We start from the raw sequence: 25,701 nt of genomic DNA, 5'->3' as shown, positions 1-25,701 counted from the left end.
CAAACATATGCCGAAGGAATTTCTTCTCTGATAATGCTCCTAGGGCAAGAGAGAATAAACAAATGGGACTACATTAAAAAAAAGCTTTTGCACAGCAAAGGAAACCATCAACAAGAAAATAAGAAGACCCACTGCATGGGAGAACATATTTGCCAATGATATCACCGATAAGGGTTTAATCTCCAACATTTACAGGGAACTCATGAAACTTAACAATAGAGAGATAAACAGTCCAATCAAAAAAATGGGCAATGAACCTAGATAGACACTTTTCGAAAGAGGACATACAGAAGGCCGAAAGACATATGAAAACATGCTCAAAGTCACTAATTATATAAGAGATGCAAATCAAAACGACAATGCGGTATCATCTCACATCTGTCAGAATGGCTATCATGAACAAATCAACAAACAACAAGTGTTGGAGAGGATGTGGAGAAAAAGGAACCCTTCTGCACTGCTGGTGGGAATGCAGACTGGTGCAGCCACTGTGGAGAACAGTATGGAGTTTCCTCAAAAAACTAAAGATGGAACTCCCATTTGACCCAGTGATCCCACTTGTAGGAATATATCCCAAGAAGCCAGAAACACCAATCAGAAAGGATATATGCACTCCTATGTTCATAGCAGCACAATTCACCATAGCTAAGATTTGGAAACAACCTAAGTGCCCATCAGCAGATGAGTGGATTTAAAAACAGTGGTACATCTACACAGTGGAATACTATGCTGCAGTAAAAAAGAAGGAACTCTTTCCTTTTGCAACAGCATGGATGGAACTGGAGAGCATTATGCTAAGTGAAATAAGCCAGTCAGGGAAAGATAAATATCGCATGATTTCACTCATTTGTGGAATATAGAGAACAACATAGACTGATGAACAGGGACAGATCCAAAGACAGAGAAATAGCGATCAGACTAGTAATCCCCAGAGGGAAAGTAGGGGAGGGAGGGGGCAAGAGGAAGAGATCAACCAAAGGACTTGTATGCATGCATATAAGCCAAACCAATGGACAGGGACAACAGGGTGATGAGAGCATGAGTGGCGGAGTGGGAAGGATGGGGGTTTAATGGGGGGAGGGGGGTAATGAGGACACATTTGTAATACCTTAACTAATAAAGAATTTAAAATAAAATAAAATAAAAGTACATTGAAATTTCGTCTGCAAGCATGTGCAAGTGTTCTTTCATAGAAATTATCATCGTAATCCTTTTTCTGGTTCAATGTCATGTTCCTCAAAGAAAGCAGATAAGGTAGGCAACATGTAAATTGGATTTTCATCCAATTTTTTTTTTTTTTTTTTTTGCCAAAGCTGAAGTTTCATTTGGAATGATTGGATCTTTTCAAACAAATCGAGGCATGTTACTTTTGGTCCTTGCAGTGATAAATTTAACTCATTCAAGATGGCAAAGATGTCAACCAAGTAAGCTATTTTCAGCAGTTCACTTTTATCACCGAAAAGTGCTTTGAACTGTGGTCTTGCTTTCTGATTAAAAATCTTCCTTTCGACAACCATCTCACTTCAGTGTGAAATAGCAGAGCATTGTTTGGTGCATCCAACTGGTTGCACAGTTGCGAAAACAGTCGACTATTTAAAGTGCTCGCCTTTACAAAATTGACACAACTTATGACGTTTTTCATTACTTCTTGTAACTCTTGTGGCAGCATCTTCATTGCTAATATTTGCCAATGAATCATACAGTGAGTTCCAATGACTTTTGGTGACTCATTCAGTACCAAACGTTGAAATCCAGATCGACATCCTAGCATAGCTGGAGCACCATCTGTGCAAACACCACAAACCTTTTCCCAAGAGATCTTATGCTCTTTCAGAAATGAACCAACTGTGTCAAATACATCACGTGCAGTAGTTGTCGTTTCAAGAGGTTTGCAAAAAAGAAACTCATCTTTAAAGTCGCCATCATTAATATACCTCACATAAACCAGTAACTGTGAACAGTTTGCAACGTCTGTAGATTCATCGAGCTGGATACTAAATATTGGAAGTGGAGCAGATTTAATTTCCTGGATTACCTGATCAAGAATATCAGCAGACATGTCATCTATTCTTCTGCAGACAGTGTCGTTAGAGAAGGAAATTGCACTCAATTTTGTAACAAATTCGTCTCCGATCATAACTCGAACAATGTGTTTGGCCGCTGGCAACAGTAAACCCTCAGCAATGGTGTGAGGTTTCATAGCTCTGGTGATTCTGAGTGCCACCAAATATGAAGCTTCAATGGCTGCTATGTTTTGTTTGTGGTACTTGCCACCAGTGTCAAGTCTGGCTTTCTTGAGTCCATTAGCTTTGCTTCTAAAATAGTTGGTATCCTTGCCAGCAAAGCTCGGATGCTTGCTATCAAAATGGCATTTTAGTTTGTTCGCCTTCATAGATTCGGCTGATAGAACTTCACAACAAATAACACATTGCGGTTTCCCAATTCCTGCTGTAATTATTGAGGTAAAACCATACTGTAAAAAATCATCACTATATTTTCTTTTCTTAACATTCTTCTCTACACGATCCATTGTCGTGGGATGGTTTGCTAATGAAAATAATATATATCAATAGCTTTAATAATACAAAAGAAGATACATGGCATAGTTCAGTCAATACAATTCATTAAAGTTCCCTATGATTTACCATTCTCTGTGTTGTTTTTTTTTACATACCTGCTACTATCACAAGAGGGCAGTATTCACATCAACCACAGCTGAAAAGACTAATCAGCATTCAGATTAAGTTCCCATGGTACAGATTTTTATTTTTTTTTGCAGTAGTTGATGATTTTACATTTACCCAGTAATTATAATTCACGAAGTGTCGTTTTACCTCCAATACTGCTGCTTTCAACACAGTAGCTGCTTTTAACAGAGTAGCTGCTTTCAACACAGCAGCTGCTTTCTACACAGTAGCTGCTGGTCTGCATAAGTACATTATGGCGCTAACCCTGTCACATACATCTGTATTTGTACCGGGTGTATGTGATGGGGTTGGCGCGATGATGTCATCACGCCGGGTACTCGTATGTGGGCGTATCTGCATGTGGGCGGACCCGCCTGGAGACAGATAGAGGAGTGGTGTCTCTGTTCCTAAGACCATCGAAAATATGTGTTTTCCGATGGTCTTAGGCGACCCCTGTGAAAGGGTCGTTGGACCCCCAAAGGGGTCGCGATCCACAGGTTGAGAACCGCTGCTCTAAGCGATTTTCATTCTTTGTTATACAGAACACTGAACCCTCCAAGGACTGAACAAAGAATCATTCTAGAAAGAAACAGTTGCTAAGTGGGCAGGGGCAGTCGTGCCAATGTCACTAAATCAAACCCTTTGGTTTCATCCTCCTTCTTCAGGCCCTGTCTCTACTTTATGCCTTACATTTAGGCCAGTCCCAGGTCCTTTCCATTCTACCTCTGTCATTTCCCTCCCATGTGCATTTCCTCCCCCTACCCCTATGCCGGAAGCCAATTCCAGCATGTCAGCAGGGCTGAATCATCTGGAAATGTCTGAGGGCATTTCCCCAATCCTGAAAAGGATGCATAAATGATTGCTTGCTGCCAGACAGCTGAGGGCATTTCAATCTACATGTTATTGCCTCCTGCTGGCCAAACACCTGAACAGCTGTAGGCAGTTTCCCCCCAATCTAATAATGGATTCTGTATACTAAACCTTGTCTTTGATATCTATATCTACCTTGCCTTAGGACAATTTGTGTTAATAAAAAGCAAGGAGTCCAGAGAGACAGAAGAACTTGGTTTCTTTAGCTAAGTTTTCTCTCGCTCCCCAAAATGCCTTCCAAAATTATGTTTTGGCTCTGGACTCTTGATTAATTTACACACAGCACCTTCTCCAGATTCCTGAACCCTTTCTGGACGCTGGATTAAGACCACCAGCACCCCTAATGCTGCATTCTTTGTTCAGTTCTTAACACCTCTCACCTGGACTACCCTAACCAGTCTCCTAACCAGTTTCCTTGCCTCAAGTCTCCTCTCACCCCCCACTCCAATCCATTCTCCATCCTGCAGCCAAATCAACCTTCTAGAAATACAAATCTGCTGAAAATCTTTCAACCTCTTCTGTGGCTCTTAGTACCCTTGGGATAAAGTCCAAACTGCTTAGCATGGCACCCAGGGCCTTTCATGATTGGTTCCTGCTAAATCCTCATCCTCATTTTTTAAAGTGCTTCCCTTTCACAACTAGTCACAATGAATTACTTTGCAGGTTTCTGAACATGCCATTCTTGACTTGGCTTCTGGGCCTTTACACATGACATTCCCTCTGCTTGGGACATCCTTCACACACCACCTTCTCTCTTGTCTAGGCAATTCTTACTCAGTCCTTAAGACTTCAACTAAACTCCTTCAGCCCAAGACAGGTATTTCACTCAATTCTATATCTTGGATGCCTAATACAGCATCTGGACCATAACATATCGTCAATAGACATTTGCTGAATAAATAAATGAATGGATCCCTCCCCCCAACTCAAGTGGCTGTGTGCAAAATGATCTCTGAGGGAAGCTGACAGAGTTGATCAGTGCCCACCTCTATGAGAGGAAGCCCTCTCCTCCCTTACATTCATATCATTCTTATTTCAATGGATTGCAATGCCTCCTTTAAAATGTCTGCATCCCTAATTCACCACTGATCTTTAGAGAGAGTGGGAGGGAGGAGGAGAGACACACACAGAGAAACATAGATGTGAGAGAGACACATCGATTAGTTGCCTCCTGAACGCACCCTGACCAGGGCTAGGGATCGAGCCTGCAACCAAGGTACATGCCCTTGACTGGAATTGAATCCGTGAACCCACCAGTCTACAGGCCAATGCTCTATCCACTGAGCAAAACCCGCTAGGGTGAATCCCACTACTTCTTTAGGAACCAGCTCAAACTCTCCCTCCTCCAGAAACTTTTCCTGCATCCGCCCCAGCCCACCCTGGCCCACCTCTGAATAGTACTAATGATTCACATCCATCTTATTTAGCCATTGGCATTTCCTCATGTTACTCAGGGGAAAACCAAGACTCAGTGAGAGAAATGACTCTCTCTAGGGCACATAGCATGTTCAGTGGTAGAACTATTACCTGAACCCAAGTCTCTAGTCCAGGGGTGGGCAAACTTTTTGACTCGAGGGCCACAATGGGTTCTTAAACTGGACCAGAGGGCCGGAACAAAAGCATGGATGGAGTGTTTGTGTGAACTAATACAAATTCAAAGTAAACATCATTACATAAAAGGGTACGGTCTTTTTTTTTTTTTTTTAGTTTTATTCATTTCAAACAGGCCGGATACGGCCCGTGGGCCGTAGTTTGCCCACGGCTGCTCTAGTCCATGAATCCTCGCCCTAGCCAACATATATGCCTTGTTTCGTCATATAGACTATAATTTCCTGTAAGGCAGGAAGGACTGTGTCTTCCATCCCTTCATTCCCCCCCCCCCACCCCCCAGGGTTTACTGGAGTGTTAAGAGAGCTCTAGAACCAGACTGCCTGGGTTTCTATCTTGGCTTCATTGGTTACTAGCTGTGTAACCTGAGGCAACTTAACCACTCTAAACCTCAGCTTCCTCATATGTAAATAAAGATAACAGTAGTGCCTACTTCATAAGATTGTTGTGAAGATTAAATGAAATAATGTGTGTAAAGTGCCTAGAGCAGTAATCAAACACCTAGTATATATGCAATAAAGAGTATTTTATTGTTTTTATTCTCAATATTAGCAAATCCTTACTGGTAATGGTTGATTAAAAATTAGAATGTGGGAGTTACTGGGAGTGGGAGGGAGTGAGAAAAGGAAGTAGACAACCAGACCACTCTGAGATTTGGTGAAATCCAAACAAGGTTAGTGGCACAGCAGGACGTTTGTTCATCAGAGTTCTTAGTGCCATGTGACTCTGAGGGCCCCAAGCACATGGATCCATCTGGGCGGCACTGCTTCCCTAACTATTGCTCAGCTATTCTCAGCAGCCTATAGGGGGAGCCAGGAAGCTAAGACGGGGAAGAGGCTGCTGGAAATCTTACTAAGGGCAGAAAAGACACCCCATCACTAATAACCATCTTAGCCCACTGTCTTGCCCCCTCAAGGACGCTCTCCAAGCTCTGTCCTGCACAGCTGCTAAGCTGGGAGCTATCCTTCAGCATCAGGGGCCGCCTTGGCCTCGGGCAGGACAGGGGAGTTAGGGACAAGGGACTGGTCCCATCCGCAGCCAGCTCCAGCTCCGCCTAATCACGGTGACTGGAGAGGCAGCGAGACGCTAGGGAGATGCCTCCTGCCTCCAAGAATCACCCCCAGAAAGCCCCCGAACCCTCGGGAGCAGTGAGCAGCCCCCGCGGGGAGGAAAGGGTGCTTGGATTGGTGAGGGTAGGGGAGCGCTAGGACCTGGGACTCAGCGTGTGGCGGGTGCACGCGGGTGGATGAACGGAGGCACTGAAGTGAATGGAGTTGGGGGTGGACTGGAAACATCCCCAAACAGCACAGACTGTGGCCAGCGGGAGCTGGGGGGCGAGGGGGGGGGGGGAGAGAAGAGTCCTAAGGCGCAGGCGCAGTCGGGGCCCCAGTCCCGTTCCCTCCTCCTCTTCGTGCCTCTTTCTCCGCCCCGTTCCCCACCAAACACACTCGCACACAGGCTCTCAAGGTGTTCTCCTCACAGCGGAAGATGGCGACAGACTGAGGGGGCATGGCCAGCGGGAACCAGGGGCCGTGCCGCTTGGCGGCCACCTCAGCGGTTCGAACGAGAGGCGGAAGCGAGAAGCGCTCTAAGTAAAGCCCGGCGTCCGCGTCCGCGTCTGCGTCCGCGTCCGGCGCCTGTGGCGCTGCTGGGAGCCAGGTGGCCCGCCGGAGCCGGAACTCCGGGAGCAGCCTGCAAGGAGCCAGAGCAGAGCCGGCCCAGGACCGGCACCGGCGAACGGCCAGAGCGACAGCGAAGCCCGAAGGGCCGGGCAGCGGGCCGACCGGCGGGCCTAGGAGGGCGGGAGAGAGGCAGGGAGCGGAGCGGAGCAGCGCGGGCGGACGGGCGGGAGCAGAGCAGCGCGGGGAGAGCGAGCGGAGCGAAACGCGGCGACCGGGCCCGCACGGCGGCGCTGAGGGGCGCAGAGGTGCGCCAAGCCCAGCCGAGACGGCCAGAACGGAGAGTGAGGAGGGCTGCCGCCGGCCCCGAGTGGAGTGTCGCGGAGCAGAAGGCAGCTGAGGGGCCCGACACTATGAAGAGCGCGGCGCTGCCGCCGCAGCCGCCACCGCCTCAGTGCCCCGCACCGCCCCCCGCCGGGACGCCGGGCAGCGCCTAGCGGGCCGGGCGGCCGCGCCCGGGCTACGAGCGAGCGAGCGCGGGAGGGGCGCGGGGACGACACAAGAGCGCTCCGCGACTCCGGCCTGAGTGGGGCCCCGGGCTGGCCGGCCTGCCTCACCATGCAGCCCCCGAGGTAGAACCTGGACGGCGCCGAGGAACGCGGAGCGGCGGGCAGTCCGCTCGCTCGCCCGAGACGGCCGTCCGGCCTCGTGCCTGCCTGCTTTCTCCAGCCCGGACCCCCCTGAAATATGTTCAGGGGCGCTTGGATGTGGCCCGGAAAAGACGCCGCCGCGCTGACTATCTGCTGCTGCTGCTGCTGCTGCTGGGCTCCCAGGCCGAGCGACAAACCTTGCGCCGATTCCGAGCGGGCGCAGCGATGGCGACTGTCCCTGGCGTCCCTGCTCTTCTTCACCGTGCTGCTCGCTGACCATCTGTGGCTGTGCGCGGGGGCCCGGCCCCGGGCCAGGGAGCTGAGCAGCGCCATGCGGCCACCCTGGGGGACCAACCGTGAGCGGCAGCCAGTCCCTCCTCGTGCGGTGCTGCCACTGCTGCCGCCGCCCGGCGAGCCCAGTGCGCCCCCAGGCACCTGCGGTCCCCGATACAGCAACCTGACCAAAGCCGCCCCCGCCGCTGGTCCCGGGTTGGACTGCAGCGGCATCCCAGAGCCCACGGGGCTGGACGCAGCTTGCACCAAATTTCAATCTTTGCAGAGATTTTTCGAACCGACTACCCCAGCCCCACCTCTGCGGCCCCCTGACTCCCCTTCCCGTGCTCCGGCCGAGTTCCCCTCCGCCCAAAAAAACTTGCTCAAAGGCCACTTTCGGAACTTCACTCTCTCCTTTTGCGACACCTACACGGTCTGGGACTTGCTGCTGGGCATGGACCGCCCCGACAGCCTGGACTGCAGCCTGGACACCCTGCTGGGAGACCTGCTGGCCATAGTGGCCAGCCCGGGCTCCGGGGCCTGGGAGGTGTGTAGCAACTGTATCGAGGCGTACCAGCGGCTTGACCGACATGCTCAGGAAAAATATGACGAGTTCGACCTCGTGCTGCATAAATACTTACAGGCGGAAGAGTACTCAATTCGGTCCTGCACAAAAGGCTGTAAGGTAGGGACTGGCATCCGTGGCCACGAGGCGGGAGCAGTGGGGGTGGGCCCGAGAAAAAGAAAAAAAGGAGGTCTCCCCCTCTGCCCACCACACCTCCTCCCAATACCCCTACCTTTCAAGCTCTGCTTTGGAACCCGCCCTGGAGGAGCCTCAGGGATTCAGGTCAGGTCACCACCTGGCCAACTTCTATTAATTCCAGGTTTGGGCAAGGTCTGACTGGGGCCTCCTGGCGCCCCGCCCCGCTTGAGGAGGGAGGGGTCTTGGGGCCCTTGTCTGGCAAAGGGGTGGAAGAGGGATCTGGCCTCCATCTTCAGCCATAGGTACCCTCTTTCCTGGGCTGGAATTGAAAGTCTTGGGAGTGGCTGGTGCAGGGGGAAGGCCAAAGGTGGAAGGAAGAATATTTGGCAACCTAGCCCTCATCCTTTGGGCCCTGGGAATGGGCTAGAGGAGGGGCACCCCTGCTGGTGGGGCACAACACACTGTTGACCTTATGTGACCTGAGGTGGCCTGTCAGAACCTAGGTAGGCGGAGCCTGTCTTCTCCCAAGGAGAATCTCCTTGCCAACTCCTCTTCCCTGACAAAAGGAGCTGGAAACAGAGCACAGCGACTTGTGGGAGGGACACTGAAGGTTGGTGCATTACCAAGCTCCCAGTGCTTTCCCAGCGCCCTGGGGTGGCAGAGGGGGGACAGCTGGCTTTCTGGCTTATGGGAACAGGAATCCAGAGGAGAGGCGACGCTGCTGCAGAATGGGCCTGCCTAGGGCAGAGCTGAGTTGAGAAACTTCTTGACCCTCAGCAGGGTAGTTCTGGGCAGTAGGTGTATGGGGGCTGGAAACATTGGTGACATCATGCTACTGCTTTGTTGGCTCAACCTGGCCAGGTGGTCTGCCTTTGGGAGGAAAGAGAACAGCAAGGTCAAAGGGTCAAGTGAAAAGGAGATAGGGTGGGGTGGTTGCCTCACCCATCCTCAAGCAAGGACTGGGGGGAGTGGGAGAGAGACTGGGAGCTGTAAAGGGAGATGGTTGCCTCTTAGTCTAGCTTGTCTCCTACCAAGGCTTTAGAGAGGGTCAGAAAGTGCCCCTTTCCATCCAATGTGACCCCTGTGGACTTCAGTAGGATTCCATGCTCTTGGTGGGCTCCTTCTATGGTTGGGTAGGAAAGGGGTAGCTCCTTGCTTCTGACTTCACTTTCTCATTCTCCTTTTCCGTTTTCTCGTAACCTACCTATCTTTCTCCCGCCTCCCTCAGCCTCAGCTGACTCACTGTCTCACTCACACTACCAAATGAGATATTTCATTTCTTAAAGGTGTACACACACACACACACACACACACACACACACACACACACACAGAGTCATACACCACCATCACTACCCCAGGCAAAGTCACACAGATATAGAGAGTTTGTCACACCAAACAGTGCCATAGAAGCAGACACCCACACGTACATCTCCCCACCATGTTAGAAACACAAAGGCAGAAGTCCTATCACATGAAGGACACATTTTGTCATAAAGAGATAGAGACATACATACACTCAGTGGGAATAGATGGATATGATCTAATAGTAGAAGGAATATAGAATGTGTGTCTTTTGTGGCCCTCAGTTCAACCCCGTGGCCCCAACCTTTCCTTTTTTTCAATCACCAGGATGAATGAGAGACCATGCCACAACTTTCTCATGGGTTATCCCCATGTTATAGTTGGCTTCAAGCTGTGTCTGATCCCACAGTATATAATAATCACTCATGTTGATTATTTTTACCAGGCAGTTTGGTATAGGAGAAAGACCACCGATCTCCAGGATTTAGGCCTTATCAGCCTCTACCACTTGTTAACAGAGTGACCTTAGGCATGTCACTTCACTTTAAGCTTTCATTTGCTCAGTTGTAAAACAGGGATAATCCTTGCTCTGCCCACATTCTGAGTCTTTTGTGTGAGATTCAAGTAGGAAGAGAGGTAGCTGATCATATTTTAAAATAATAATATAACATCCAACATTGTTCTCCCATATATTATGAGATCACAACTGCCCAAGGAGACTGTTAATACCAGCACCATTATCCCATTTCACAGATGAGGAAACTGAGGTGCAGGGGGATCAAGCAGCTTGCCCTAAGGTTTCTCAGCTAATGAGCAGGAGTGCCAGGCCTCCAACTCACATGCTCTGTTGCTAAGCCCATGTTTTTTCCAGTGTCTCCCATCAAGTTCCCAGTGGCCAGGGTGCTCCCTCCTCTGCTATTTCTCCTTGTCTGTCACTGTTGCTCTCCCTCTCTCGCTCTCCCTCTCAAGCGAACTCTGCCTGCTCTCTTGCTGCCTGCTGTGCCAGGAGGGCAGTGCCAGCTCTATAGCTTTCTTCCTGTCTTTCCCACCCCTTTCCAATCCTCTCCCCCTCAACTGAGGCCTAGACCTAAAGGGCTCTTGATTCCGGCTGTATTATGGGCACTCCTTTTTCCTGCAGCCCCTCTCTCTTCACCTTATCACACCACTTGTATCCCAGGCCTTTTCTGCCGATCCCTGATCCTACCCCCAGGCTCCAAGCCTACCTGTTCAGCTCCTACCCCAAACGGGATCCCTTGGAAATGATGACCATCCTTAAAGCTTCTCCGGGGTGGAGGGCCCACAGCCCCAGGCCAGGATGAGGGGGCTTCCTCTACTTCTGGAAGCCAAGTCTGAACCTGTTTCAGGGCCAGGTGACCCCCATCCCTGGGACCCTGACTTAAGTGTCTCAGTCAGATCTTTCCTGGGAAGCCCTCAGAAAGCCTCTTCTCTCCCTTTGCAATGTCTGCCCCTGTTTTGGGCCCCACAGCGCCCCACAAATCATACCTGTCCTCACTGCTGCTGCTTGTGACACCTCCAAATTTAGTACCAGTTGCAACATTCCTTAATGTGAGACTTACTTCCTCTCACACAGCAGGGCAATGTTAACTGAGGCAGGCCATGCCTATCTCCACCCTGGCCTCTCCCAACCCCAGGGGCCATGCTCCACCCCCTAATCTCCTTATGCACACCCCAAAACACTTACCTCTCCATCTCCTTGGCCCTTCTGGCCCTGCCTAGGGTTACTGGACAGCCACCTCACTTCCCACAGCTCTCCATCCCCCCAGCCCTGCCATGCCCCTGCCTGGTTCTGATTGCCTCTTCCCCCACCTCTGTCCTTCCCTTCTCTAATTCAGGGGTTGAGGGGAGTGGTGGAGATAGGAAAAATATCTGTCTTCTTCTGTCATAGCTCTGATCCGAGAGGGGAAACTCAAGAGAAGAATAGTTCTCAGCTTTCTTACCAGTCATTTGACGACAACAGTAAAGGTTAGTGCCAAGGAAGGATGTGATAGTTCTACTCTGTTCTGAACTGGCCCAAACACACCTGGAAGACCATGTGTTTGGTTCTGGGTCATACACTGAGCAGGTCTAGAGGAGGCTGGAACCCATGTTCTCCTGGACAAAGTTGAAGAAGCTGTTTTACCTGGAGAAGAGGACACTCAGAAGGCTGTGGTTTCTGCTTTCAAACCTCTGAAGAATTGTCATGGTGCAAAAGAAGAGGCATGTCCTACTTAGCCCCAGGGGCACTTCATAGTTAGAAAGTCCTGGGTTCAGACCCTGCTCTTTCATTTATTATCTATGTGACCTTGAGCTAGGGACTTTTTTCCTCAAAGCCTCACTTTTCTCATCTGTAAAATGAATCTCAACCCTGTGAGGTCATTATTAATGAGAAGTCCACAACGGTACCTAGGCACAGCAGAGTTACTCAGTTAACAGGTATTTTTTCTTCAAAGAGGGACCAGACTGTGTTAGGGGGAGGTGAGCTCCTATTCTCTAGGAAATGTCTAGCCTAATTCAGTCAGACCCCTGGAAGAAATGCTGTGGAAATAACTCTAATTCCAGATTATGGAGATAGTTGGACTAAGTGACCTCTGAGGTCTGTTTCAGCTGAGTTAAGGCCCATGAGCTGAGCCTGCTCCATGAACACCAGCACTGAATGGGAAGGGCTGGGGCAGGAAGCCTAACACCCACACACAGTAGGGAGGGTCTGCCAGATCCAGTGCCTTGCCTTCTGTCCATACCCTTTGGGGTCCTGCTCTTCCTCCACTCTGGCTGGCAGCTGTTTCTGCCTCACAGCCTTCCTCTCTTTTCTGATGTGCCATAGCTTTCCTGCCAAGCAGGACTTCTGGGCTAATGCTGGTGCTGAGAGCAGGGGGCTCAGGGTGCTGGGCAAAGAGCAGGTGTCCCAAGTTGGCCAGTGGTCCCTCTTGTCACCCAAGCTCACAGGAGGGGACTAGTGCTCACAGTAAGCCTCCCCAACCCAGGGTTCTTGTGGGCAGAGAAGGTGCCCTGGTCCCTGTTTTGGGGTGGAGGAAGGGGGCGGCAGTCAAGAAGCTGCCTCCTGGGGACCATGGCAAAGCCTCCTGTGGGGAGGGGCCTCCAGATTCACAGAAGCCTACTGCCCAGGAATTTGAGCCTTGGGTTTTCTAGAAGGTGCAAGGACAGAAAAGAGGCAATGTTTATAGCTCAGACAAGGATACAGTGGGTCAAACAAGGGACTGGGAAAGTGGCCCCATGCTACCCATGCCTCTCCAGGCATCTGACCCAATCGTGACCCCCCACTATTACCCCTCATATTCCTCTTAAATTTTCACCCACACTCAATACCTCCCATCCACATACCAGTGACCCCACAACCTTCCCAATCTTCTACTCAAAGATCACCCTAGACAAGCATGTCAAACTTGTGGCCAGCGGGGCACATGCCTCATTTAAATCCAAACCACATCCCACATCTCACTCTCTAGTCCTTACCCCTACACCTACACTCCTCCTACCCCCACTCTTCACAATTGTTATTCCTTCCCTCCCCCATCCCTGCCCCCTCCTCTTGACCCTTTCCCATTTCCTTTCCCTCTCCACTCCTTTCATCTCCCACCTCTTCCTCACACCCATCCCAACCTTACCACAGGCCCTTACCCCCAACTTTCCTGGCACTGCACCTCTTTCCCTTGACACCTACATGCCTCCTTACCCCTGGCATCCCTCATATCCCACTCACGCTTAACCTCCCTTTCCCCATCCCTCCTCCTGCCCCCCTTTCATCCTCTGGTCCCCTCTCTTCCTGTCCCTTTTATCCCTCCTCCCTCTCTCTCTGCTTTTTTCCTCCCTCCCTTCTCTCTTCCCCACTTAGGGCAGACATACATGCATGCATACACGTACACTTAGCCACATAGACTCACACAGACACGCAGTCTTCTTCATTGCCACTTACCATCCTTCCCACAGGCTGGTTCTTGACTACTATAGTCACCATAGCAATGGGAACTTCCGAGAAGGATACCTGGTATCTTCTGGAGGTGGGGATAGGGGAATTAAAAGGAGGAAGGGAGCCTAGCAGCCTCCCACCCAATCTCATGGCCTGGCTGGAAGTCTACTGAACACAGTGGGGGTAGGGAGTGAGGAAAGGGAAGACAGTGGGTGGGGGTGAGATTAAAGGAGGGTCAGGGATCTCCAAACTCATCATGAGCATGAGAGAGTGCATTATAAGCCATATAGGGATCTAGACTAATATGGGCTTTGTACTCTGATGCTGACCTGGGAGATCTCTGGGGAACAGGCATGTAATGAATGAATATTCCTATGGTTATGCAGACCAGTGTATGTGCAGATGGCCAGGGACACTGGACTAGACTTTTCTCCGTGGGCATAACAGGGGGTTCAGAAAAGCCTGAATTTTGGACACCTTGAGCCAGGCAGGTTGTTAGAAGAGAGAGCGAGGGAACCAGGTGAGCTGAAGCTGGCCCTGGAAAGAGAAGTAGTTATTATGGAGTGATATAATCCATTCCAGGGCTGCTTGAGTGGATTCTGGAGAAAGGAGCTGGAATCTAAACCACAAGTCTCTGGGCCAGAAGGCTGGGTAGGCTGGCATCGGAGAAGAAGGGGGTAAGAAAAGGGAAGGGGGAAAGGAAACAGCAAGCTTTTGACCCACAATGTGCCTAGGAGATGCCAGGGCCTTTGCATGTGTCCATGGACTCATTTTATTCTGACAATGGTCCTATAATTATCCCCATGTTGCAAGTGAGGAAGCTGAAGCTCAGTGAGGAAACATGACCTACCCAGGCCACATAGCTAAAAGGTGGGAAGACTGGGATACACAACCAGGTCTGTCTGTTCTTTCCCCAGTGCACACATGTATAAAAATGTTAATAATCTCCTCCAACTGTCCAAGGCAATCAATGCCAGGCTGGCTGCTGAAAGACTGGGGCAAAAAGCTGAACTGTCGGCAGGTGCCATCCGGCAGGGCCTTTTGATAGCTTGTAGGGGGCCCCTGGAGCATTTCAGACAGAGAATGGGGACCCACCAATATCCTCTTTGTTCAATACCCTAGTCTCATGTCCTTGAGACCCAGTGCCAATCACCAGTATCCTTCTAGGATGGTGATGGAGGAAGGCATGAGGAAGGGGAATATTTACTACCTCTTTTTTTTCTGTAGACTCTGCAAATGAGATAGGAGAAGCTGGGCTCCTCTTGCCTAGAGAGAAGGTATCTGTTATAGTCTCAGCCTCAATCTGCTGGAAGGATCAACTGGGGCAGCAGAAACGAAGGTCCCCTAGGCAGGCCTAGTGCAAGCCTGAGCCACGTCCACCTGCTGGGTGGGAGAGCTGAAAGAGGAAAGAGTGACACTTGTCACCCCACAGCCTGATTAGGCCTGGCCTGGGCTTTGGGCACCTAGTTCCCATGCCAGAGTTTAAGTGAGCCCTGGTCTTGGATGGCTATGCTTCTCTTGGGGGTAGAAGGAAGTACCAACTCACCAAGCTTTGCCTGGAGAGGGACATGTGGTAGTGGTAGAGGTACCATTATTTCCTGTCTTTTTATTTGGTTTTCAGAAGATAGTATGGCCACCTGGCTGGTTTGTGAAAGGTGAACCTGTCTGCTTAGTATTGAACTCAACTAAAATTTCCATGTTAATCCTTCAGAATTATTATAGTCTCAGAGTCTTTTTTATAATTAAAAAAAGGTCTTTGAGAAACTTTGGAAAATAAAAGTACAACAGAAAAAAGGTCGCAGCAACACTCTTAATGTTATAGTGTATTGATATGTCCTTTTGTGGCACATATGATACAGAGATATAGATATATAATATTTTTAGTTTTTTATTGTGGTAAAATATACATATAAAATTTACCACTTTAACCACTCTTACGTGTATAAATCCAGTGGCATGAAGTACATTTGCACTGTTGTATAATTATCACCACTATCCATTTCTAAAACATTTTTATTCTAATCAAAAACTCTATTAGTATACCCATTAAGCAATTACGTCCCTCCCTCTCTTCCCCCAGCTCTTGATAGCCTCTATTCTACTTTCTTTCTCTATGAATTTGACCACTCTAGGTACCTCATATAAGTGGAATCATACAGCATTTGTCCTTTTATGTCTGGCTTATTTCATTTAACATGCTTTCAAGATGCCCCCATTTTATAGCATGAATTAGTACTTCATTCCTCTTTATGGTTGAATAATATTACATTGTCTGGATATACCACATTTTGTTTATCCATTCATCTCTATGGACACTTGGGTTGTTTCCACTTTGGGGCAATTAAAAATAAAGTTGCCATGAACATTCATGAACAAGTTTTTGTGTGGACATATGTTTTCATTTCCTTCCACCTCTTTCTATTGTGAATGAGGTTGTTATGAACATTGGTATACAAATATTTGTTTGAATCCCTGCTCTCAATTCTTTTGGGTATATACCTAGATGTGGACTTGCTGGATCACATGGTAATTCTATATTTAACTCTTTGAGGGACCATAACACTGTTTTCTACATTGGCTCCATCATTATACATTCTAACAGCAATGCAAGAGGATTCCAATGTCTCCACATCCTCATCAACACTTGTTACTTTTCATTTTTTGTAATAGCCATCCTAATAGGCGTGACTATATGTTTTTACAAGTTGAAATCACATCGTTTTTTACTCTGGTCTTTTTAACATGGTATTAAAAGTTATACTGAGTATATTTCCATGTAATTAAATATTTGTAAACATCATTCTTTTTTTTAATCCTCACCCGAGGATATGTTTTTATTTATTTGAGTGAGAGAGAAATGGAAACATCAATGTGAGAGATCCTGTACATGCCCCAACCTGGGATGGAACCTATAACCTAGGTAAGTGCCCTGACTGGGAATCAAACCTGCAACCTTTTGGTATATGGATGACATTCCACTCATCTGAGCCACCTGGCCAGGGCCATAAACATCATCCTTAATGAGCGTACAATATTTCATCACATGAATATAATGCCATATATATATATGGCAATATAGTCCTCTTGTTAGATATTTACTGCCAACTTTTACTCTTATAAATGATTCTGTGATGAATATTTTTGTTCATAAATCTTAGACCTGTTTCCTTTTTTTAAATAATACTATCTCAATTATTTTTTTTCTTATTTCTCTGCTTTGCTGAGTTTTGTAAATCACAAAGTAATGCATACTCATTGTACCAGATATAACAATACAGAGGCTAATAAAGAAAACATTAATAATCCTCCCAGTCCCTTCCCTCACAGTCCCACTACCCTGAGGTCACTGATGTTAACAAATTTTGGAACCCTTCTCTCAGAGCTACAGAAACATTTGCACACAAAATGCCTTTTCCTTTCCTTTGTTTTGCATACAAATGGGATCATAAACTTTAATTCTGCAGGATGAACATTTGGAACTAGTCTTAGAAAATCAGAGTAAGAACCTTTTTTTAAGGCTTTTGACGTACAGATTGCTTTCTTACCCAATTTCTTTCTAGAAGGATTATTCTAGTTTATACCCTGGCCAAAAATGTGAGACTAATTTACCACTCTTTTTCAGCATTATCATATTTTTGAAGTTTTACTAATTTGGAGTTGAAAATGGAATAGCGCTGGCTTTTAATTTGCATTCCTTGGGTCAAACATTCATTTTTCTTGCTTATAGTCCATTTCTATTGTCTGTTTTATAAATTGTCTGTTCATGCCTTGTGTTTTTCTTATTGATTTCTATGTACTCTTTTATGTGTATTAATGGTTTTAACCTTTTCTGATCACATTTGTGGTAGGTTTTTTTTTTTTTAATTTGTTATTTGTTATAGAGATGAAAGGAAGGAATAGGGGGTAAGGAACTATCCCAGCCACTTTTTACATACTTTATCTCACTTAATTCTTACATCTGCCTTGTGATGCGCATATGTATTTCTCTCCATATAACATAGGAAGACAGGATCAGAGAGGTTAAATAACTAGCCTAAAGTCATTCAGCTAGTAAGACTTGGAGCTGGGATTTGAATCCAGGTCAAATCTAGGGATTTGATTGCCAGAAAGCAATGGTACTACCCAATCTGTGTCAGAGTAATTATACTATAGGTAAAGCCTTGTGCTAGTTGCTTTACAGGCATCATTTACAGAAAGGTAAGGATAGGTGCTTTTATTATCTCCATTCTACAGATAAGGAAAGTGTAGATCAGGGAATTTAGGTAACTTGCTTGAGGTTTCATAACTGGTAAGAGCAGATTCAAAATTTGCCTGCTGGACTGTTTGAGTTTTAAAATGTTTGATCCTGTCTTCTACCCATACATGCTGTCCCCCTAGGGATCATCATTTTGATTCCAAATTGAGCCCCAGATAGAGAAAGTATTTTTCTTACAGCTACACAGCAAATTAGTGGCTGAGTACCTGCCTCTTTATTGGTGATTTGTCCAGGACCACACAGCTAGTTGGTGGCAGGCCCAGCTAGTTAGTGGCAGAGCCCAGCTCTGGCTAACTCTCCATCTTAACTGGAGTAAAAGATTTGCAGTGAAGAATATTTATGGGACAGGCTGGGAAGAAGGAGCAATTAGGTAGAGTATGCAGCTGCCCTAAGACCTTTCTGAACAAACAGACTCTGGCATTGGAGTTCCAAGGTAAGGCAGTTCCAGAAGACCCTAAATGATAGGACCTGAAACAGGAGAACTCACTTTCAAAGGCAAGAAGATCTTTTCACAAGGAGACAGCTGCCCTCCCTTCACCAGTTGCCAAAGATGATAGCAGGAATAATGAGCCCGGGGCTCTGAGTAGGAAGCTGGTGGGTTTGGAAGAAACAAAGCAGCAGTTGCCTCTTTTAAACATCTCTATCTCCCAGGTGTGTGTGTGTGTGTGTGTGTGTGTGTGTGTGTGTGTGTGTGTGTGTGTTTAGAGGAAGGAGAGAAGGGAGTGCTTTGATAGAGGAAATGATCATTTGTATTCCCTACTACCCAAATGTTCTCCCCCCAACAAACACACCTTTACAAAGACACCATTACTCATACAGGGAATGGGCTGAATATACTCATTTTAGAAAAGTACCCTCCCATCCAGTCCTAGAAATTTCTCCCTAACTTGACCTGAAATTCCATCAAAATGATTTGTTTGTGTAACAGGCTAATTACTTCCATGGTGATAGTGAAATTGAAGGAACCATCCGAGGAGCAATATGGCATATAAGAGCTTGGGCAATTGAAGTCCAGGTAAACCTGGCTTCAAATTCCAGTTTGAAATATGTTTTCTCCATAAAATAATTGTTGACACCTTGAATATATTCTTTTATCTCTCTTGAAAACTTCCTTTCTCTGTATTTAAAACTAAGAAATAGGGCCATTTACAAAGCTTAAATTACATACAACATGGTGATCTCTTTTTTTTATTATTGTCTAAAGTTTTACATGTATCTTCAGTTTCCCTGACATGCTGATCTCTTAAGATCACAGTGTCTGAAATCAAAGTGCTCAAGAAATAGTAGCGCCTAGTCAGTGTAGCTCAATGGTTAAGCGTTGACCCATGAACCAGGAGGTCACGGTTAGATTCCTGGTCAGGGCACATGCCTGGGTTGCGGGCTCAACCCCAGTGGGAGCATACAGGAGGCAGCCAATCCATGATTCTCTCTCATCATTGATGTTTCTATCTCTCTCCCTTCTCCTCTCTCTAAAATATCAATTAAAAACACACACACAAAGAAATAGTAGCCACCTTTATTATTATTGGCTGTGTGGCCTTGGGCAAGTTTATTTAAACTTTATTCCTGTCCTCACCTGTAAATATGTCTCCACCCCAGGGAGTGGTTGTGAGGATTCAATGAGTTAATAAATGTCAGTTGCTTAGAACAAAGTCTAGCATATAGTAAGCACTTAATAAATGGTACCTGTTATTCTCACCTTAATTAGATCTTTTAATCCAAATGACTGCTTAATACCCAATTGAGATTGACAACACTGGAGTGGACTGCTTAGGAAAAAGGAAAGGTAATTTGGGAGCAGGGGGTGAAGTATCTGATGTGGGGGTCAGAGGTCAGGAGCCAGAAGGCAACTGGAGAGATTCTAGTCACTAGAATCTAGTGAGTGAGGGTACAAATATATGCTTAGGTGGGCCAACGCCTTGATTTACCTACCCCCTTGACTTACCTACCCCCCTGATTTACCTACCCCACTGATTTACCTACCCCCCTGATTTACCTAACCCCTAGAGACAAGCACAGCTGACAGGTCCTGTTATCAGGTCTCTGCTCTCCCCAGCCTCTCATCTGTCTAGCAAAGCACCACATTTGAGTAAGGTGGTAAGGCAAAGACAGGAAGCTTATTTTATGATGATCCCTGCAGAAGACTGGAGATTGCTTCCAGGAACTTGATTCAGGACTAGCAATGCACAATGCATGGCAGACAGGTATGCCTGGGATGGGCATTGGGATTTTATGCCAGGCACATCTGTGTGCAGCTCAAAGGAAATGATGGTTTTCACTGTCACACAGGCACCATTCCTGTGGTGGCCTACACAGCCATTGGACAGACGCCCCCAAAGCTCCTCTTCCCTCATATTACTTCCTTTCTTTGGATATTGGACCACTCATTCATTCTCTTGGCGTGTTAAGCTACCTGGCCCAAGCCTGTGGCCCAGAGAGTGGTGATGGAGCACTGATCCAGCACTGGGCAGGCAGTACAGGACATGGGGCTTTAGGGTTTTGAAGCTGAGTCTGGTGAGATTGGTCAGGTCAAGTCTTAGGGATTTAGGGATTTTTTTATTGTTTTTGAGGTACATGGCTGTTAAACAGTTCATATTTTTATTTTATCAGAGTGATATATTTTCATAATTTTAAAAGATATGTATAAGCTACATATATATAATCACTCTTCAGAGTAAACATTTGAAACTCTCTTAGCTTTTTCTTTTGATATTTATCTCAATGTTTCTACCAGTACTCCTATTTCTTGGCTTTTCTGTTTTAAATATCTGGGTGTGTATGTGTGGGTGTGTATACACACATACATATATACACATGTGTATATCTATCCTATATATATCCTTGTTAGCATATATATGTGCTAATATATATGACACATAGAGTGTCCCCAAAAATGTATACACACTTTAACAGCTGATAACTCACTTAATTTTCACTCCTTTTCAGATTTAACTGATGTGAAATAATTAGTGAATCCAGGCTACCAGCTTTCAACAAAGAAAATTTATCCTAAAGTGCCACTAGACTTTTTTATGAGGATACATAAAAGATAAAGTTTATGGCACAAACCTGGTAACAGCCGACAAATTGAGGGCTCCCAAAAACCGAACGAAATTATTCTTGAGGTTTTTTATTCCATTGTTTCGCGTTATCAGCAGTGCCTAGACCAGATAGTTATCAGTTTGAAAACAGGCTTGAGCCCTGACCGGTTTGGCTCAGTGGATAGAGCGTCAGCCTGCGGACTCAAGGGTCCCAGGTTCGATTCCGGTCAAGGGCATGTACCTTGGTTGCAGGCACATACCCAGTAGGGAGTGTGCAGGAGGCAGCTGATCGATGTTTCTCTCTCATCAATGTTTCTTTTTTTTAAAATATATTTTTTATTAAGATATTACATATGTGTCCTTATCCCCACGTTACCCTCTACCCGCCTCCCCCCCACCCCCGCTCATGCCCTCACCCCCCCCCCCCCGTTGTCCGTGTCCATTGGTTAGGCCTATATGCTTGCATATAAGTCCTTTGGTTGATCTTTCCCCCTTACCCCCACCCTCCCCTACCTTCCCTCCAAGGCCCGACAGTCCAATCAATGCCTCTCCGTCTCTGGATCAGTCCTTGCTCATCAGTTTATGTTGTTCATTAGATTCCACAAATGAGTGAGATCATGTGGTATTTATCCACTCTCCAGTTCCATCAATGCTGTGACAAATGGTACGAGTTCCTTTTTCTTCTTCCTCTTCTTAAAGAATACCTTTCAGCATTTCATATAATGCTGGTTTGGTGGTGATGAACTCCTTTAGCGTTTTCTTATCTGTGAAGCTCTTTATCTGACCTTCTATTCTGAATGATAGCTTTGCTGGATAAAGTAATCTTGGTTGTAGGTTCTTGGCATTCATCACTTTGAATATTTCTTGCCACTCTCTTCTGGCTTGCATGGTTTCTGTTGAGAAATCAGCTGACAGTCGTATGGGTACTCCCTTATAGGTAACTGACTGTCTTTCTCTTGCTGCTTTTAAGATTCTCTCTTTGTCTTTTGCTCTTGGCATTTTAATTATGATGTGTCTTGGTGTGGTCCTCTTTGGGTTCCTTTTGTTTGGGGTTCTCTGCGCTTCCTGGACTTGTAAGTCTATTTCTTTGACCAGGTGGGGGAAGTTTTCTGTCATTATTTCTTCAAATAGGTTTTCAATATCTTGCCCTCTCTCTTTTTCTGGTACCCCTATAATTCTGATGTTGGTACCCTTGAAGTTGTCCCAGAGGCTCCTTACACTATCTTCATATTTTTGGAATCTTTTTTCTTTTTTCTTTTTCGGTTGGGTCTTTTTTGTTTCTTCATATTTCAAATCTTTGACTTGATTCTTGGGATCTTCTTGTCTGCTGTTGGATCTCTGTATATTATTCTTTATTTCAGTCAGTGTATGCTTAATTTCTAGTTGGTCCTTTTTCATATCCTCCAGAGTCTCACTAGATTTATCGAGGATCTCACTAAATTTATCAGCGGTTTCCATAAAATTCTTGAAAAACCTTATAAACGTGGCCTTGAACTCTATATCCAGTAGTTTGCTTTCCTCCATTTCTGTCATTTGTGACCTGTTTCTTTGTCTCCACATTTTTTATGCTTCCCTGTGTTGGTAGAGTGGTTTTGTGTGCTAGGTGTCCTGTAGGGCCCAGTGGCTCAGCCTCCCCAGTTACCTGAGGTGGACACTCTTGGTGTACCCCCTTGTGGGCTTTTTGCACAGTCTTATTGTAGTTATGCCTTGATTGTTGTAGGATCACTGGGAGGCATTGACCTCCAGGCCAATTGGCAGTGAGAATCAGCTGTGTCTGCAGTGGGAGAACTTCTGTGCTGAAGACACCCTTCTGGGGCAAGACTTGCTTCAGTGGGGTTTTGGTGCTTACTGAGTCTGCGCCCTGAGTGTGTCCCTTATGGATCTGAGGAGTAGTAATCTGGATGGTCCCCCTCTGACCACTGGGTACACTGGCTCTTGGATCTAAGGAGGTGCTAATTTAGCCTCTGCCTGAGGTTACACAGCAGGAGCTATGAAGAGAACTGCAGATTCCCCTTCCTTTTTTGGAGTTTGGAGGTACCCTGATGAGGCCCAGCTGTGAAGCAATGCAAGCTGCTGTGGGACCTTGGGCCTTCTCTTGGAAGTTCTGGGTCTGTCTGGCCCAGCTGCAGTTAGGTAATTTTCAGGTTGCAAAGGGCAGGGGCATTCATATGCAAAAGCCTCTGCTGCAGCCTGGGTGGGGCGGGGTCTCAGGGAATCAAAGGGCAGAGCAAGCAGCTATGGCGGATTCTCAGCCCTGCCCTAAGGGGCCCCATGTCTCAGTGTCCCGGTAATTGCTGCAAGCACCTCTGAGGGAAAGCCGATCTCAAGTTACGAGTTCTGCCCGCTGCCAGACAGTCCAGTTTCTCCCCGTATGAGTCCTGGGTCCCCAGAGACTTCCCGGAACTGGAGTTCAGAGCAGTCGGGAGCTTGTGACTCCCTCCTGATTCAAAAAGACAGCCGCGTCCTCAGGTGCCAGCCCCTTTCTGCGCGCGCGAGCCTCCGTACCTCTGCACTTTACTTCCGCAGCTCCTCTGGCTCTCAGTGTGCTTTTTTTTCCTTCTAGTTGTAGAATTTCCACTCAGCCAGCTTTCCTGTAGTTCTGGATGATGTCCGTTTTGACTTTATGTTGTTTTTTTTGAAGTTGTTGTGGGAGGCAGCAATTTCCCGGTGTTTATCTATGTCACCATCTTAGTTTCCCCTCATCGATGTTTCTAACTCTCTATCCCTCTCCCTTCCTCTCTGTAAAAAATCAATAATATATATATATATATATATATATAAAAGAAAACAGGCTTGACAAAAAAAAGTATTTAATTCTGTAGATTCCTGTAAATTTTGAAAATGAACTGTATGTTAATAAACACTGACTTTATAATCATTCAAAGTATGTGTACATTTTTTGGGATAGCTGTGCATCCTTGTAGCTTGTACCTATCTTTTAAATAATAAATATAGATCTCAATGCTTATAATTAAAACAAAAGCCCTGTGCTCCACACCTGAGCCTCACTCTTCAGAGTTAAATACTTCCAAATCTCTTAGCTGTTACTTCTGATATTTACCTCAACAACTCAAAATGGCATGCTAATTTTTTTAAATATCTGTTGACTTTATTTTATTAAAAGGATTTAGCTGTCTTACTACAAGCAGAATCATATGTGCACACATACTTCGCCTCCCCTTAGACATCCGATATGGATGTATCACAATTTCTTTTTTTAACAGTAGTCCATGTTTACATTATTAAGATTATAAATATTGTTCGCAGCTGAATCATGTAGAATACTGTGATTACATTTCCTTCCTTGGTCATCTTGTTTTTCTGGAGTTAATAATTGCCTCTTTTTTTTGTTTCCCATGATGTTTTGCTAGTGCATCCCCAGTGTCTTCGTCAGAGCTATCAAAATCCATGCAAACACATTAAATGACCCATTACTTCCACCATTTTCTTGGAGCTCTTTACCTTGCTCCAGTGTGGGCTCAATGCTAGAGGCTTGGTTTTTAAGTACTTGGATTTCAAGTACATAGCAAACACCTCTTCTTTAGACCCAGCTCAGTGTGAAATGCTGAGGGCAATGCACAGATAAATAAGGTACAATCCCTATCTTCAGGGACCCTACAGTCTCAAGGATGTTTAATTTATACAGATATCTCATCAGAAGGCTTGGGCTCCTTGCAGGGACTTTTACTGAACTGTCTTTGATCCCATACTCTAGGGCAATGGTCGGCAAACTCATTAGTCAACAGAGCCAAATATCAACAGTACAACGATTGAAATTTCTTTGAGAGCCAATTTTTTTAAACTTAAACTATATAGGTAGGTACATTGTTATTAACTTAATTAGGGTACTCCTAAGGCTTAGGAAGAGCCACACTCAAGGGGCCAAAGAGCCGCATGTGGTTCGCGAGCCGCAGTTTGCCGACCACTTCTCTAGGGAGGTCTTCCCCTTTCAATCTCAAATGAATACCAGAAGAAAACAGTACTGTCAACAGGAGGGTTGATAATTCTACTTGACTCTGTGTTGATAAACTCTATCTGGGGACACAGTTGCAAGGGACACAGGAAAATAGGAACTCGTCTGACTGTGGGCAACCAGTGTAGAGAGAACTGGAAACCATGTTCCATGAAATAGTAGAGAAAAAAACTGGGAATCTTTGGCTTATTGGAAGAGTAGTCTACATTTAGCTATATACATTTTTCTTCCCTCATGCTCCCTTTTATATTGGCTAGTCTGGTTTCTGTCCCCACTGCTCCACAGAAACTGATCTCACCTTGGTGAGACTACCAACATGATACTGTCAAAGTCCTTATCTGTTGACCATTCCCTATTCTTTGAAACTCCTCCCCTAATTTGCAGAATGTCACTCTCTTCTGTTTCTCTTCCAGTCTCTTAAACCACTCCTCCATCTTCATCAGATTGCCTTCTTCCATCTGCCCCTTAAATGTTAGTGTTTCCCAGGGACCCACTGTTGATCCTATTTCTCTCTGTGATCACTATCCCTAGACAATATCATAACTTTCTTGGCCTTCACTATTGCTTTATCAGTTGGGGCGGGGAGGGGGAAGGCTAGTTTATGCTCTGGTAACAACTCCCAAATATCAGAGGCTTAACACAACAAACAGTTATTGCTTGCTAACAATACATGTCCAAAACACGTCAGCAGGGACCAGTGCTCATGATAGTCACCAAGAGACCCAGGCTAGTAAAGGATTCATTTCAACACTGCTTACACAGTCAGCAGCAGAGGGAAAAGAATGTGACAGA

The 25,701-nt window shown here is 46.3% G+C and overlaps 1 protein-coding gene across 1 annotated transcript in view; it reads left to right on the top strand.

Moving 5' to 3' along the window:
• The first annotated feature begins 6,584 nt into the window (after positions 1-6,584).
• FAM155B (family with sequence similarity 155 member B) overlaps positions 6,585-25,701 on the top strand; it is a 33,090-nt gene continuing 13,973 nt past the window's right edge. Inside the window, exon 1 of the mRNA XM_036304859.1 lies at positions 6,585-8,392. Coding sequence (XP_036160752.1) covers positions 7,532-8,392 — 861 coding nt within the window. The 5' untranslated portion in view covers positions 6,585-7,531. The remainder of the gene's footprint in view (positions 8,393-25,701) is intronic.

The sequence above is a fragment of the Myotis myotis genome, unplaced genomic scaffold (assembly GCF_014108235.1).
Source record: "Myotis myotis isolate mMyoMyo1 unplaced genomic scaffold, mMyoMyo1.p scaffold_m19_p_4, whole genome shotgun sequence".
Classification (NCBI taxonomy): Eukaryota; Metazoa; Chordata; class Mammalia; order Chiroptera; family Vespertilionidae; genus Myotis; species Myotis myotis.
The sequence above is the reverse complement of the archived record's forward strand: the minus strand, read 5'-3'. Positions and strand labels throughout refer to the sequence as shown.